The sequence below is a fragment of the Amborella trichopoda genome, chromosome 11 (assembly GCF_054954075.1).
Source record: "Amborella trichopoda isolate Santa Cruz 75 chromosome 11, AtrichopodaSantaCruz75HAP2 v2.0, whole genome shotgun sequence".
Classification (NCBI taxonomy): domain Eukaryota; kingdom Viridiplantae; phylum Streptophyta; class Magnoliopsida; order Amborellales; family Amborellaceae; genus Amborella; species Amborella trichopoda.
In genome coordinates this window covers 93,845-106,530 of record NC_142346.1, presented here as the reverse complement: position 1 = coordinate 106,530, position 12,686 = coordinate 93,845, and the positions used below count along the sequence as shown (strand labels likewise).

General features: G+C 40.2%; 1 protein-coding gene across 2 annotated transcripts; it reads left to right on the top strand.

Annotated features, from left to right (window-relative positions):
• The first annotated feature begins 525 nt into the window (after positions 1-525).
• Positions 526-1,913, top strand: LOC18441501 (homeobox-leucine zipper protein ATHB-21). Of its 2 annotated transcripts, none has more exons than XM_006851731.3 (3): positions 526-813; positions 886-1,175; positions 1,241-1,913. In XM_006851731.3, exons 1-3 carry the CDS (start codon positions 711-713, stop codon positions 1,586-1,588), a joined length of 741 nt encoding a protein of 246 aa, XP_006851793.1. In that variant the 5' UTR covers positions 526-710; the 3' UTR covers positions 1,589-1,913. The 2 variants fall into 2 exon arrangements, with proteins under 2 accessions (XP_006851793.1, XP_088707968.1); XM_088851842.1 differs by having other exon boundaries at positions 601-813; positions 916-1,175.
• The last annotated feature ends 10,773 nt before the right edge of the window (positions 1,914-12,686 follow it).

The window sequence follows — 12,686 nt, the reverse complement described above, 5'->3', positions numbered from 1 at the left end:
CTATTTATTTACACTTAAACAGTATGAGGTGGTTTTTCTTGAGAAGCATTTTAGGATGAAGTTGCAGGGATTTAAGTGTTTGAAGCGACAAGGGTGAGGTGAGTTTTGAGCGGCAATGTAAACGAAAGTGGGAGTTGAAGAGGAATAAATAGGACACAATGCACATTTGGTTTGGATTGAAGTCAGGAAAACAAGTCCAAAAAAGAAGCTAAGTCCTGCTGCATTAAGTGGTGTTGTATGCGTTGGGGGGTTCCGAATTCATTCATTCAGAATACCAATGGCTTCAGCAGGCAGCGAGGAGCTCGCGCGTGTAGAGAGAGAGGGAGAGAAGTGTCAGTGAGAGTTTGAAAAAGGTAATGGTAGGACGAAGGGAGGAAGGAGGACCACAAAGTAAGAAGAAGGCGACAGATGATGATGCTGCAAGAAAGAGTAGCAGTAGGAGTAGGAGTAGGAGTAGGAGTAGCAGTAGCAGTAGTACCACATCACCTTCTTCGCAACTGGACTGCACTCTCTCTCTCTCCCTCTTACTCTGGTTACCAGCAGAGTCCCCACATTCACAACCAAATTAAGGATTGGAGAAGTAGCCCCATCCTAGGCTATCATTCTTCCCGTGGGTGGTCCTCCAACTCTCCCCTCACCTTGCTTATATATGTTGTTCTTTGACGGACCCATCCATCATCCCTAGTTAAGTGAGAGAGTTTCGTAGGTAAATGATGATGCCATGGAATGGCAACCTGCTACTCCCGCCCTATGGAGGGGGAGGGTGGTCACATTCCCCTTCTATGGCTGCTGTCTACAATGATGGACCTGGAGGTACCTCTCTCCCAGTGCCTCTTTATTATTTATTATATTATAATTTAATGTGACTGAGAGTTTGAGTTTCAGGTGGTGCAATGGGGGCGTTCCTTAAGCAAGAAGGGGGAACTGGAAGGAAGAGGAGGTTGAGTGAGGAACAGATTGAATCTCTCGAGAAATGCTTCCAAGAAGAGACCAAGTTACAACCTGAAAGGAAGATGAGGCTGGCCGGTGAGTTGGGGCTGCATCCCCGCCAGGTAGCTGTGTGGTTCCAAAACAGACGAGCCAGGTGGAAGTCGAAGCAGGTGGAGCATCTCTACCACTCACTCAAGCATCAGTTTCACTTGGTCTCTAAGGAGAAGCAGAAGCTGCATGAAGAGGTCAGTCAAACCACCTTTCTCTTCTTTTTCTTTTGTCATTCACAATTCTACGGTGTTTCATTCAGGTTTTGAAGCTGAGAGCAGAGCTCAGAGAGAGAGAGAGGGAGAGGGGGATGACAGCGAGGGAGGAGTCGGGGGTAGTGGAGCTATCTACAGTGGGAGGGGAGGAGAGCGCAAGTGCATGTGTTGGGAATGCCACAACCACCAACTATGAGGATAATGGCGATGAGGATGATGATACACTCATGAAATGCGACTGCCATCCCTTCTCAACCATCAACTGCCGCTATGGAGCAGGATGCAGCGACGACAACAATTACCTGATCCCATGTCTGGATGATGATGGTCGTCCTTCCCAACCCAACTACTACTATAACTGGGATGTTGGCCCTGGTTGCATTAAGTCACTCTGAATGATCATCCCCCCAACAGCAACAAAAGAATGTATCGAAAGTTTAGAGGAGCAAAAGTATGTTTCGCCATCAGAGTGCAGAAAATTCATTCCCTGCCTCAACCCAAAATCCTTGTTCAACTAAAACTAACTCTTCAATATCAAACCATACCATTCTCTCTATCTCTGTCTTGTACATCAGCGCGGGATTCAGACTTTGATATAGGGTTCCTTACCATTCAAGCCCCCGTTTCTCCATTCTGTTACCTTTCGAGGAAAAGTGTGTTTGCTTTTGGAACACAATGTTTACTTCTTTTAATTTGATGGCGCGTTCAAAGCCTTGAAGCTACTGTTCCATTTCCTTTCTCTTTCAGGTTTTCTAAAATTCTATAGCCATTTTCCGATATGTTTTTTTTTCAGGTCGTTCGGTGGGGAAGGGGTGTGATCAATATGGAATTCAACATGTTCCGTTGTAATGTTGTGCCGCCCTAACCACTTAGCCTTGAGCCTATTCCTAATTTTCCCATATGCTATATTAATCCAGGACCACCCCGATATTAGCTTTTTGTTTTTTTCAAAATCAAATTTTTTTTGCTTAGAACCCACAGCAAATACCATATTTTGGGATTCTAAGAAAGTCTAACATTTGAATGACCTAAAATGCAAAGAAGCCAAGGTACTCGGTGGTTTGAAAGTCCAACTTTCAACTCACCTAAAACATAAATAATAATAATAAATAATAATAAAAAAAAATTGTATCGAGTGGTTTAAGATAAGAACATGACCCAAAATATGAACCATTGCATCTTTCTTTCCATTCGTATATAAATTTCTCTTTCTAAAATACTATTTTAAAGTATGTGGAAACCCATAACACCCTATTCATCTCGTACTCTTTTCAAGACCCCATTCAATATATATTCTTCAAAGTAAGGACACAAATATATATGCTAAAAGTAAATGGTCTCTTTGTAATTTGTAAACTTATGGCAATATCAAAGCCTTATAATTTTTTAAAATACAAAGGTTAATGTTAAGATATGTTGTGATATATGTATTTATAAAAAAATCATTTTTTTGTAAATTCTTTAATCATCATGTAAGTGTATATTTGAAATTTTATAACAATACAATAATATTTTTGAAAGTTAGCATTGTGAAACATTATTAATACAATATTCTTGTCTTTTATTAAAAATTTAAACTTTGTACCTATTAAAATGACAAAAGTACCCATTGTTTTTGTGTCAGTTGCATGTACATTATTATTCAATGAGAAAGATATCATAGAAAGTAAATTTATGTTTTAAAGGGAACAACATAGTTAAAAAATCCACCATTCACAATCGTTTATAATATTAACATTTGTATTTTAAGAGGCTGTGAATTGTAGATTATCCCATTTTTAAATTGCATGAAATGTAGTATGTGAATGATGTAGTTGTAATATCAAAGGGAATGTGGCAAAATACGTTTCGAACCACAATATGTGCGAAAATAAAAAGGAGGGGCTATATATATAACCTTTCAATCACCTCTCTCATTGGAATATTGAAGAAAATCTTTCCCAGAGAGCCAAGCTAACCCTTATATTTGACCTCATCAAAGATTCTGGTTTATAGAGTACACTATGTTGATACTAGTGCGGTAAATTGTCTTGGGCAATGCCAAGCAAGATCGGGCAATAGATACATATAAAATGATATTTTGAACTCCAGCAATGCTTATTTATTAGCATTGTATATTGAGAGAAATGAGAATGATACATGTTCCCAATCAAGATTAGACAACACCATGAATTACCAAAAGAAAAAAAACACCTTCATACATGTTCCATGGCATCAAACACAACACCTCAAATTGAAGAGCGACCTGATATACAAATTTTTCCTTGTAGTGCTTCAAGTAACCCCTTCTGAAAGTGCAAACCTCAAATACTCCAGATATGTTGTACATCTGAGTACTGCAGTTCATTGAGAACACAAAAAAAAAAAAAATTGCAATCTTGGTCATCCACAAATCCATGGTATGGTATGGTTTTGATTTCTAAACCTGGGTGCCATCCTTACTAAGACCGAGTTTAGGAACCCTGAACCCTAAACCCTAAACCCTAAGACCGAGTATCGAGGGAGAGAGAAGGCAACTCAGGTGTCACTAACCAACCATATATATATATTCTTGATTTCCAAATTTTAATTTTTCATCCGCGACTACCCTACCGTTGATATATTCCAAGCAAACGGAGAGGCCCGCCCGAACGAGGAGTGAAACCCCACCCTCCACAACCTATGCCTATCTCAAGGCCCGAAAACTACAGCCTCTTTACCCCAATGAGGAAGAGCCATTGCCAACCATTCCCCCCACTGCCAAATCTGAAGGACTTCATGCCAAAGTCCATGATAGCTGAGGAGGCTAGTGGAAAGGGGCAAGCAGACGAATCCCATATGGTCTCGATACTAGAACTTGACCCTATCTCCCAAGTTATGGAGCTCGAATTGAGATCCGGGGGGAAAACCACCAAAACCAATCCGCCAAAAGATACTGGCCCATCTAAGCATACAGGGCTGCCCCCAGACGTATGTACAAAACCTCTAATGCCACCACGAGGCAAGTCACAACAGCGAGCCATTATTGATAGTCTTAATAAGTATAATGTGACTGCCCATTTGTGAAGAATACCTCCAACCCTTAGCATCTAGGACACACTCATGTTGTCCAAGGGGCTTAGGATCGCCCTCATACAGGCTTTGTCCTCACCTAAATACTTTCAAATTGAGGTTGATTAGGTTGAAGTGGAGAGGGATCTTTTGGCCGATGCCATACCTGTCACCTTCTCGGATAATAATTTGTAAATGGGGACCTGATCATGTAACCCCCTACTCATGGTAGCCGAGACTTTGCTTGGCATTCATATTTGTAGACACCCCATCCTCGGCTGCGGGAATCCTAGGAAGCCAAAGACCTGGAACCGTAAGAACCTTGAAGCCGTCCCAGAACCATAGGCCCTAGATACCTCAGACAACAAATGGTACACAAATCCGATATCTAGAACTATAAAAACTAGCACCCTGAAACCCGAGCCTCATAGACCCTTCAAGAATCAACCTTTTGGGCTCAAAATAATTTTTTATATGAAATTCAACGTCACAAGCTTTCCAATGGCTATAATCGTTTGAATACGATGTACGGTTTGGGAGTTTTGGCCCCAGGAAATTTGTTGGGAAAATATCATTTTAGTCTTGGCATCAAGACCACCAAGCTTGAAAGAGGACCACCGAAGCCAATGACTTGGATATGTTGATGACCATGTAAGAACCAGCGACTCCCAAGACCATGGCGTTGGTGGCACAAACGCCCAAGATAGGGGTGGTAACACCATCAATAACAGTGGTCATGCCAACGGTAGTCATGTCAACGCCAACAACCGGACAACGCCGACATGCGTGGAACAACACCTTAGCAACGGGGCAATTCTAACATGTATGGAACAATATTTTCATTAAAAGACATTACAAATAATTGAAAAATGAATGATTAAGCCTGGAGTTGGTGGTGCCAATGCTCGAGTCAGGGGTAGCAACACAACCAAAAGTCACCCTCATACACATTTGAAATAGTGTTTCTATTAAATGGGAAGGACCAATTATTAACAATAAAGTGATTCGGGGTGGTGTTGGCAGTGCCAACACCCTCGTTAGTGGCAGCAATGCCCATTGGAGAATGGGAAGTGTGGCGTAGCTAGTAGCAATGCCAATGTCAGTGGTGGTGTTGCCGCCGCCAATCAGTGACCCCAATCGTAAGTTGTCCACCGGAAACGATGTTCACATTGATGAAAGGAAGCATATTACACACACTGTAATAATTCATTGACAACAATGGCATAATAGAAGTTACTTCAAATGATTGATGGCACCAAATGGTGGTATTGTTGGTGCTAACGCTAATGTTGCCACCAGTGGCACTGAAAATCGATGGCTCAGATTGGCTTGAATCTTTGTGACACTAAAATAGGAGTCCTTGGCTTCAATCCAACCTCCATGAGAGACTCTGAACCCTAGCTCAAACTTTGTCGCATTCAATATTCCGCTTTTGGATTTGAGACCTAAGCCCGAGAACTAACCCTAACATCCTCAAATCCTAATCTCGATACTATCATATACTAATATCCATGATATCAATCTCTTCTACCCGATGGATTCTGAAGGACAAGAAAAAGTCAGTGCACCAAGCATGATTCTGAACCGGCCATCGACTCCGGCTGCCGGGTCTGGGGGGGACTGGTTGAAGGTTAGCTTTCGTACCTTATCCTCATTTCATTTCTAATATATTTAGAAACCCTTTTCTTTCTAGTGGATCCTTGGTTTCTTTGACCCTCAAGCCAGTAATCTATACGAGAGCGGTCGAACGATCGATTCCTTGCCTAGATTATAACTCGATGGGACCCTTATCCTCTACCCACTTATCAATGAGTTTGCACGTGAAAACGAGATGGAGGTCGCATTTCTTCTGTCGAAATTTTCAAGCATAAATAATATTACCAGGATAATGATAGACTGAGGGTCATCGATCAACCTCCTCCTCTTGAAAACTTTGAAAGCGATAGGAATGGACATCAATAATGTTCAATCCAGACAACCGGCGATACACAGCTTCAATCATGATTCAGAACCGGACACCGACTTCAAGTGCTACTCTTTTCTAACTTCCACCCCCCAACACCCTTTTTTCATCAAATTTTTATCAACCTCCTCCTATTGAAAACTTTGAAAGCGATAGGTATGGACATCAATAATCTTCAATCTAGACATATGGTGATACAAGACTTCAATCAAGCTACTGCAAAGGTCATTGGAAGTATTTGTCTGAATCTCAAGATAGGGGAGTTGAACACTTATGTCGCCTTCTAGGTCATTTGAGTCAGATACAACTTATAATGCAGCACCCGTGACGTCATGATAATGGTGTCATGCCCTTAACACTATGCTATTTTAAGTATTTCTATGACGAGAAGCACCATACAATTGTTGGGTGTATTTTTAGTCCTGATACAAGGCTAAGTACACTTTTAGTCCAAGGGCGTGACCATGAAAAAAGTATTGAACAACCAAATTGATATATATTGGCACACGGTGGATAACCATGCAAACCCGATTGATACGATTCTTGAAGATATTTGCAAGCCATGCTCCTGATATGATAAAGGGAATGACATCTCTAAGACTCATTATGTGAAGGCCCCAATATTCCTTGAGAGTCCCGGTGATTGGTAAACTCATATATCTTAGCTAAAGACCAATGATAACAAAGGGTATCAAATCATCTCAATTCGAGACAGGCTCTGGGACATATACTCCCAAGGCCATGATACGCCTTTCTAGATGATATCAGAGGAGGTTGAAAATGATATGATACACTTCCCAATCCATTGTTAATCAAAATGTGCGATCATAAAAAAGTATCAAACCATCTCAATTCAAGATATCTAGAACATATACTTCCAAGGCGACGATACGCCTCTTCACATGCTATTGCAGGAGTTTGGATATTGTATCAGACACTTTCAAATCCGTTGCCAGTAAAATATGTGCATCTTGGCTAATGATCGATTATAAAAAGGTATCAAACCATCTCAATTCGAGACAGACTTGAGGATATATACTCTCAAGGCCTTGATATGCCTCTCCATATGATATGGGAGAAGTTTGGATATGGTACGTTGCACTTTCAAATCCGTTGCCAATCAAATATATGCATCTTGGCTAACGACCTATCATAAAAGACCATCAAGCCATCTCAATTCGAGACAGACTCTGGGATATAAGCTCTAAAGGCCATGATATGCCTCTCCACTTAATATTGGAAGAGTTTGATGTGGTACGATACGTCTTTCAAATCTATTGTCTGCCAAGCAAGGAGTGTTTGACAGATGGAGCATAAGAAAACCTCATCATATAATATCACATTAAGATGTGTCCTTGTAAATATATTCGATGAGGCTTCATATGTGTACGACCCAAATTTCTTGAGCATGATGAAGCCGCTGCCGCGAGGCGATAGGGGGAAAGAAGCGCAACGAAGTACGCGCGCCAATAGGAGATAAAGGAGAGAGCACGCGGTGATAGGAGAGAAAGAAGAAGTACGGGGCAAAGGGAGAAGGAAAAGAGCGCGCGACGATGCGCTCGGCGATAGGAGGGAAAGAAGAAAGTGCACGACGAAGGGAGATGGAAGAGAGTGCACAACGATGGGAGAGAAAAAAGAGAGCACACTGCGATAGGAGGGAAAGAAGAGAGCACATGACGAAGGGAGAAGGAAGAGATTGATGGGAGAGGAAGAAGAGAGCGCAAAACAATAAGAGGGAAAGAAGAAAGCGCGCAGCGATAGGAGAGAAGAAAGATTGCGCGCGATGATAGGAGAGAAAGAAGAGAGTGCGCGACGATAGGAGAGAAAGAAGCAGCATGCGGCAAAGGGAGAGAAAGAAGAAGCGAGGAGTCACTGTCGTGCATGAAGCAAGACGGCCACCTTCTTGCGCATGCTGCCATGTGTGCCATTTGTCAACTTGCATGCCTTTGAAAAGGCCACTTGGAAAGCCCAGAGTGCCACCTTCCCACCTTTAGAGTATAAGTCTCTCTTTTTCTCTCTACACTTCACGTTTTTGGAGCCCAAGTTCAGCCCTTTTTTGCCATTAGTCGGAGAGCTGGAGAAGCTTGTTGGAGTGGATGGTGGAGGAGATTAGGATCACCTTTGGGGACACAAAAGGTAAGTAGATCACTACGTTGCAGACCCATAAGCATGGAACATGAATGAAGCACGATTTGAGCATAGTTTGAGCATAAGCATGTGCAAAAATGGTGACTGCATTTTCCAAAAAGCTTGTATTCTTTGCACAATAAAAATGAGCACTGAAATCCTTTTGGGAGCCTTAAATTTTTGTAGAATGATACTCTTGTGAGTCTAGTTTAAGCTAAAATTGGTTTCATATTGTTACCTTATATGGATTACGTGTTAGGAGATGATTTTGGGAAGGGTGTCATGGCTGGATTGTGAGTTTTCCAAGGAATTTACATGTTTTTTTAATGAGATTTTGATTAAGAAAATGCTATCCATTTGGCTTCAAATCACCACCATTTGAAAGTCTACTTTGAGTTTGATGTTTGATATTCTTGCTAGTTTAGAAGATATGTTTTATTTTATGCATGTATGTCATTGTTAGAAGACTGTGATAATTTCCAGAAATATTGCTTTTGTTGTATTAAGACTTTGCATGACCTATTGAAGTCCAATGACACAAAAATATAGCCATTTGATAGATACATAAGTCTTTTATGATTTTCATGTTTTAACCTTACCTAAATTATGTGTAAATGGGGTGCTATACTAAAAAATGTTCCAATATGTTGCTGTTGACAGCTCTCACAGACACTCAGAATTGTTGTATTTGTTGCCATGAATTTTGGCCAATCAAATGGAGTTCAATTACTCCGAAACCACAGCCTTTTGGAAGGTTAGAATATTTACTAAACGTTGCGTGATAAAAGTGTTTTTGAATTTCCTGTTAGGTTGCAAGCTATGATTTGAATTGTGAATATATGTCACTAATGGCAAATTCAACAAGATTCAGAACAATATGTTAAACCCTTAATTGGTCAAGTAATGTTCAATTAGTGAAATGGAATATGAATTTAGTTAAGTTCCTCTCATAAAGTTGGGTGCTATGCCTTATGCTATGTATTCCCATGATTGATAAGAACAACAATGAATTTTAAGTTATATATGAATTATGGACATGTCATGCATCGATGTGTTTGAACATAGCTTAAACCTTTTTGCAAGCTGATTGAAATTTTACGTTTTAAGACACCGAAATGACATGATGGTGATCCTATGAATGTTAACTGTTCCTGACATATTGAAAGGGTAAGGTATGAATGAATGAGTGTTATGCATGCTTACACACGGTGAATTATGTTATATGTGATTTATGGCCACTACGCAATGGGTTCTCTATTGGTAGTGGATATTTTGATTATGTTATATGAATTCTATTATATGTGATTTCTGACCGCTACACAATGGGTCTTGCATTGGTAGTGGATATTCTGATTTTGTTATATGAATTATATTATATGAGATTTCATGAACACTACGCAATGGGTCCTCCATTAGTGGTGGATTTTATGATTCTGTGACCGCTACGCAATGGGCCCTCCATCGGTAGTTGGGTATATTGTACCTCGACTCCTATGATAGGAGTGGAGTTGAGAGAGGACTGTAAATAACAGGGAGGGTCGCGCCCCCCCAAATTGTCATGGGCACTATGTATTGGATCCTCCAATGGTAGTGTAACAGTCTCTCGCCTCAAGACGTGAGAATATGGTCGTGTCTTGCAAGGCCACAACTTATCGAAAGCCCCCAAAACGAGGTGGGGATCGTGTGCGTGAGTGAGGACATTACGAAATGGGACCGCCATTTGTCATTGTCTTCCCTCCCGAATGAGGGTAGAAGTTTCAAGTTATAGGATTGGCTTAGCATGATCGATGTGAATTTTACTTAGGAGTAATTATATTTCTGTTTCTGCCTGTTTGATTTAAGTAGTCTGTACGATTGTCTGACTGTGACTGAGATAAGCAGCAATGTAAGTGCCATTTCAGGAACTATTAAATACTTCGACATCTTAACAATACTCATATTTCATATTTCATATTTCATATTTCATATTTCATATTTCATATTTCATATTTCATATTTCATATTTCATATTTCATACTTCGACATCTTAACAATACTCATATTTCATATTGTTAGTGTACATATTCTGATATACGACTCTCCTTTCAAATGCCAGTATGATCTTTGATGATCCATCGGCCATGTTATGATTTATATGCTAATAGTTAGGAATACAAGGGTAGTGACCTTTTTACTGGGCTTTAGCTCATACCTTTCTTTTTCTCTTCTTTGTAGAGTGAGAGCTGAAAGCTCGTGTGTGGACAGTGGCAGCAGACTTTGAAGCTCGAGTTCTGTCCAAGAATCTCTTGATGGTAGGTCTCTGATGGCAGTGCCATAGTGACTTTTTGATGAAATATTGTATTTTGTTGTCAAGCCGATAGAGCCTTGAGCCTTTTGTAAAAGAATTTTTGAAGGCTGGATCTGTATAAATAGTTTTATTTTACTTTATTTGTGGCCCTTTGTTTGTGAATTTATTTTGATTCCGCATCTATAATACGTTTTGATGCCACTCCCACCTGAGTGATGTACGCGACCTCCGGTCGTGATCCTACTCTCTGTCGCCCTCCGGTTGGGAATGGTAGGGGTTAGGGGGCAGGGTCATGACAATATACCTCTAGTCCAAGAATCATACAAATTGGACATCATTCGGCTCGTCATTTGTATCCATCGGTGGTCAAGATATGCGTTGACCTACAATCCCAAACTTGGTATCTTGGGGATTGGTCCAAACATTTTGAAAAATCATATTTGAAGTGTTATATCTATCATCCCAAAGTTTTAGGTCATTTGGAGTTGTCTCCACCCATCATCTGTATTCATCGGCAACTAAATTCTTATGCATCGTTTCCCAGACAGATAGCCAGGATGACCTCTGGTCACTAAAATTGATATTTCTCTCAATCTATAATGAATTTTCTCATGGGACATGGACTATTGGATTCCTAACTCAATGCCCTATCAGCCATGTAAGTGCGACATCATATCATTTTTGTGTAAGAAAGTGACAAGCTCTGAAACATCAGTTATAAAAAATTGTACGAGTTTTTACCCCTGTTGGATGATTTTTCGCTGTATATGGAGAATCTTGAGCCCAAATTTTGTGAAGATGTGTGTCATAGTCTCATCCACAAGATTATCACATCCCCAAGGTCTATCATCCCCTGTGATGGAAGCGGCTGTAGGACAATCCTCAGATTTACTGTTGTAATTTACAGTAAAAATGGGTTCACTTTGACGAGCCATAACGCTCTCGTCAGTGAGTCATTCGAAGTAAGGTTGGACCATTGTGTTCGCCTTTGAGTCCTCTATTATCTCTTCAAATTTCATGACAAATGGATTCGTTGTTAGAAAGCAGTAGAGTAAACACATAGATATGTCAATACAGTTCTGCAGACTGACCGACGATTGATAAGAAATAACTGGAAATTCACGATGAATCTTGCAGTTGCAGCTTCAAATTCGAATATTAAGAAACAATTAAGATCAAACAAGGGCAGAGTTATCATCAAAGCCATTTGGAAGTGCTTTCAAATTCGAAAAAAGATGCAAGCTTATCACTTTAAACTAAATTGTGAGAGATAGATGGATATGGAGAGAGAGAGAGAGAGAGGGAGAGAGGGAGAAAAGAAAGGGACTATATACATTACAATGTCGATCAAAGGATTGGCCTTTGATATTGTCATCCTCTGATATGTGGTGTAGAAATCCGAGAGAGAAAAACAATTGATCCCGAATCATTTGAAGCCTCAACTCGAGAAGGGGCAGACCCATGGACAATATTCTTGCATATAGTGCGGTATACAGGCACCATATGCCCATGGTATTAATGTTATTCCACTTGTCTATATATGTGTCATTTTAGAAATGTGATGTCTAAGCTTCAAGGTTTGAATCAAGGGTGTTCAACCTTCCACAACAGGTTGATGTAAACTGTAACAGGGATTGCAAGTATTTGAAACTTCTCACGAACCCAGTATATATATATATATATATATTCCTTTATTGTTTCAATGATATGAAACTTAAGGGGCCATGTTTGTATCAATCATCTGGTTATTTTTGTGATATGGAGTCATAATATTTTTTTTCCGAACACAGTTTCAGAGCGTTCAACAGTGTACACTGATCATAAGCCATTCACCAAGGCAGAAGCTCACGATGCATGCCAGGTTTTATAGCCTCAAGAATGTGGAGTTTTTGGATATATAACTCACAATCCATGTGGATTTTTTGGCTCAAATTTTGTAGAAACATTCCTCACTCAATCTTCTTCGAATCAATATAATTTGAAGCCAATTCAAGGGGCGGATTTTAGTGAGAAATGGTCTTAATTTATGAGACTGCAGTCACAAAAAATAGTAAAGAGTAAAGGGGCCACATCTTTCTAATTCGGC

Excerpts from the sequence above, each read along its gene's own strand:
- LOC18441501 (XM_006851731.3), top strand. The coding sequence starts at position 711 with ATGATGATGCCATGGAATGGCAACCTGCTACTCCCGCCCTATGGAGGG. Across the intron at positions 814-885 it reads CTACAATGATGGACCTGGAG|GTGGTGCAATGGGGGCGTTC; the intron begins GTACCTCTCTCC and ends TTTGAGTTTCAG. Across the intron at positions 1,176-1,240 it reads AGCAGAAGCTGCATGAAGAG|GTTTTGAAGCTGAGAGCAGA; the intron begins GTCAGTCAAACC and ends TGTTTCATTCAG.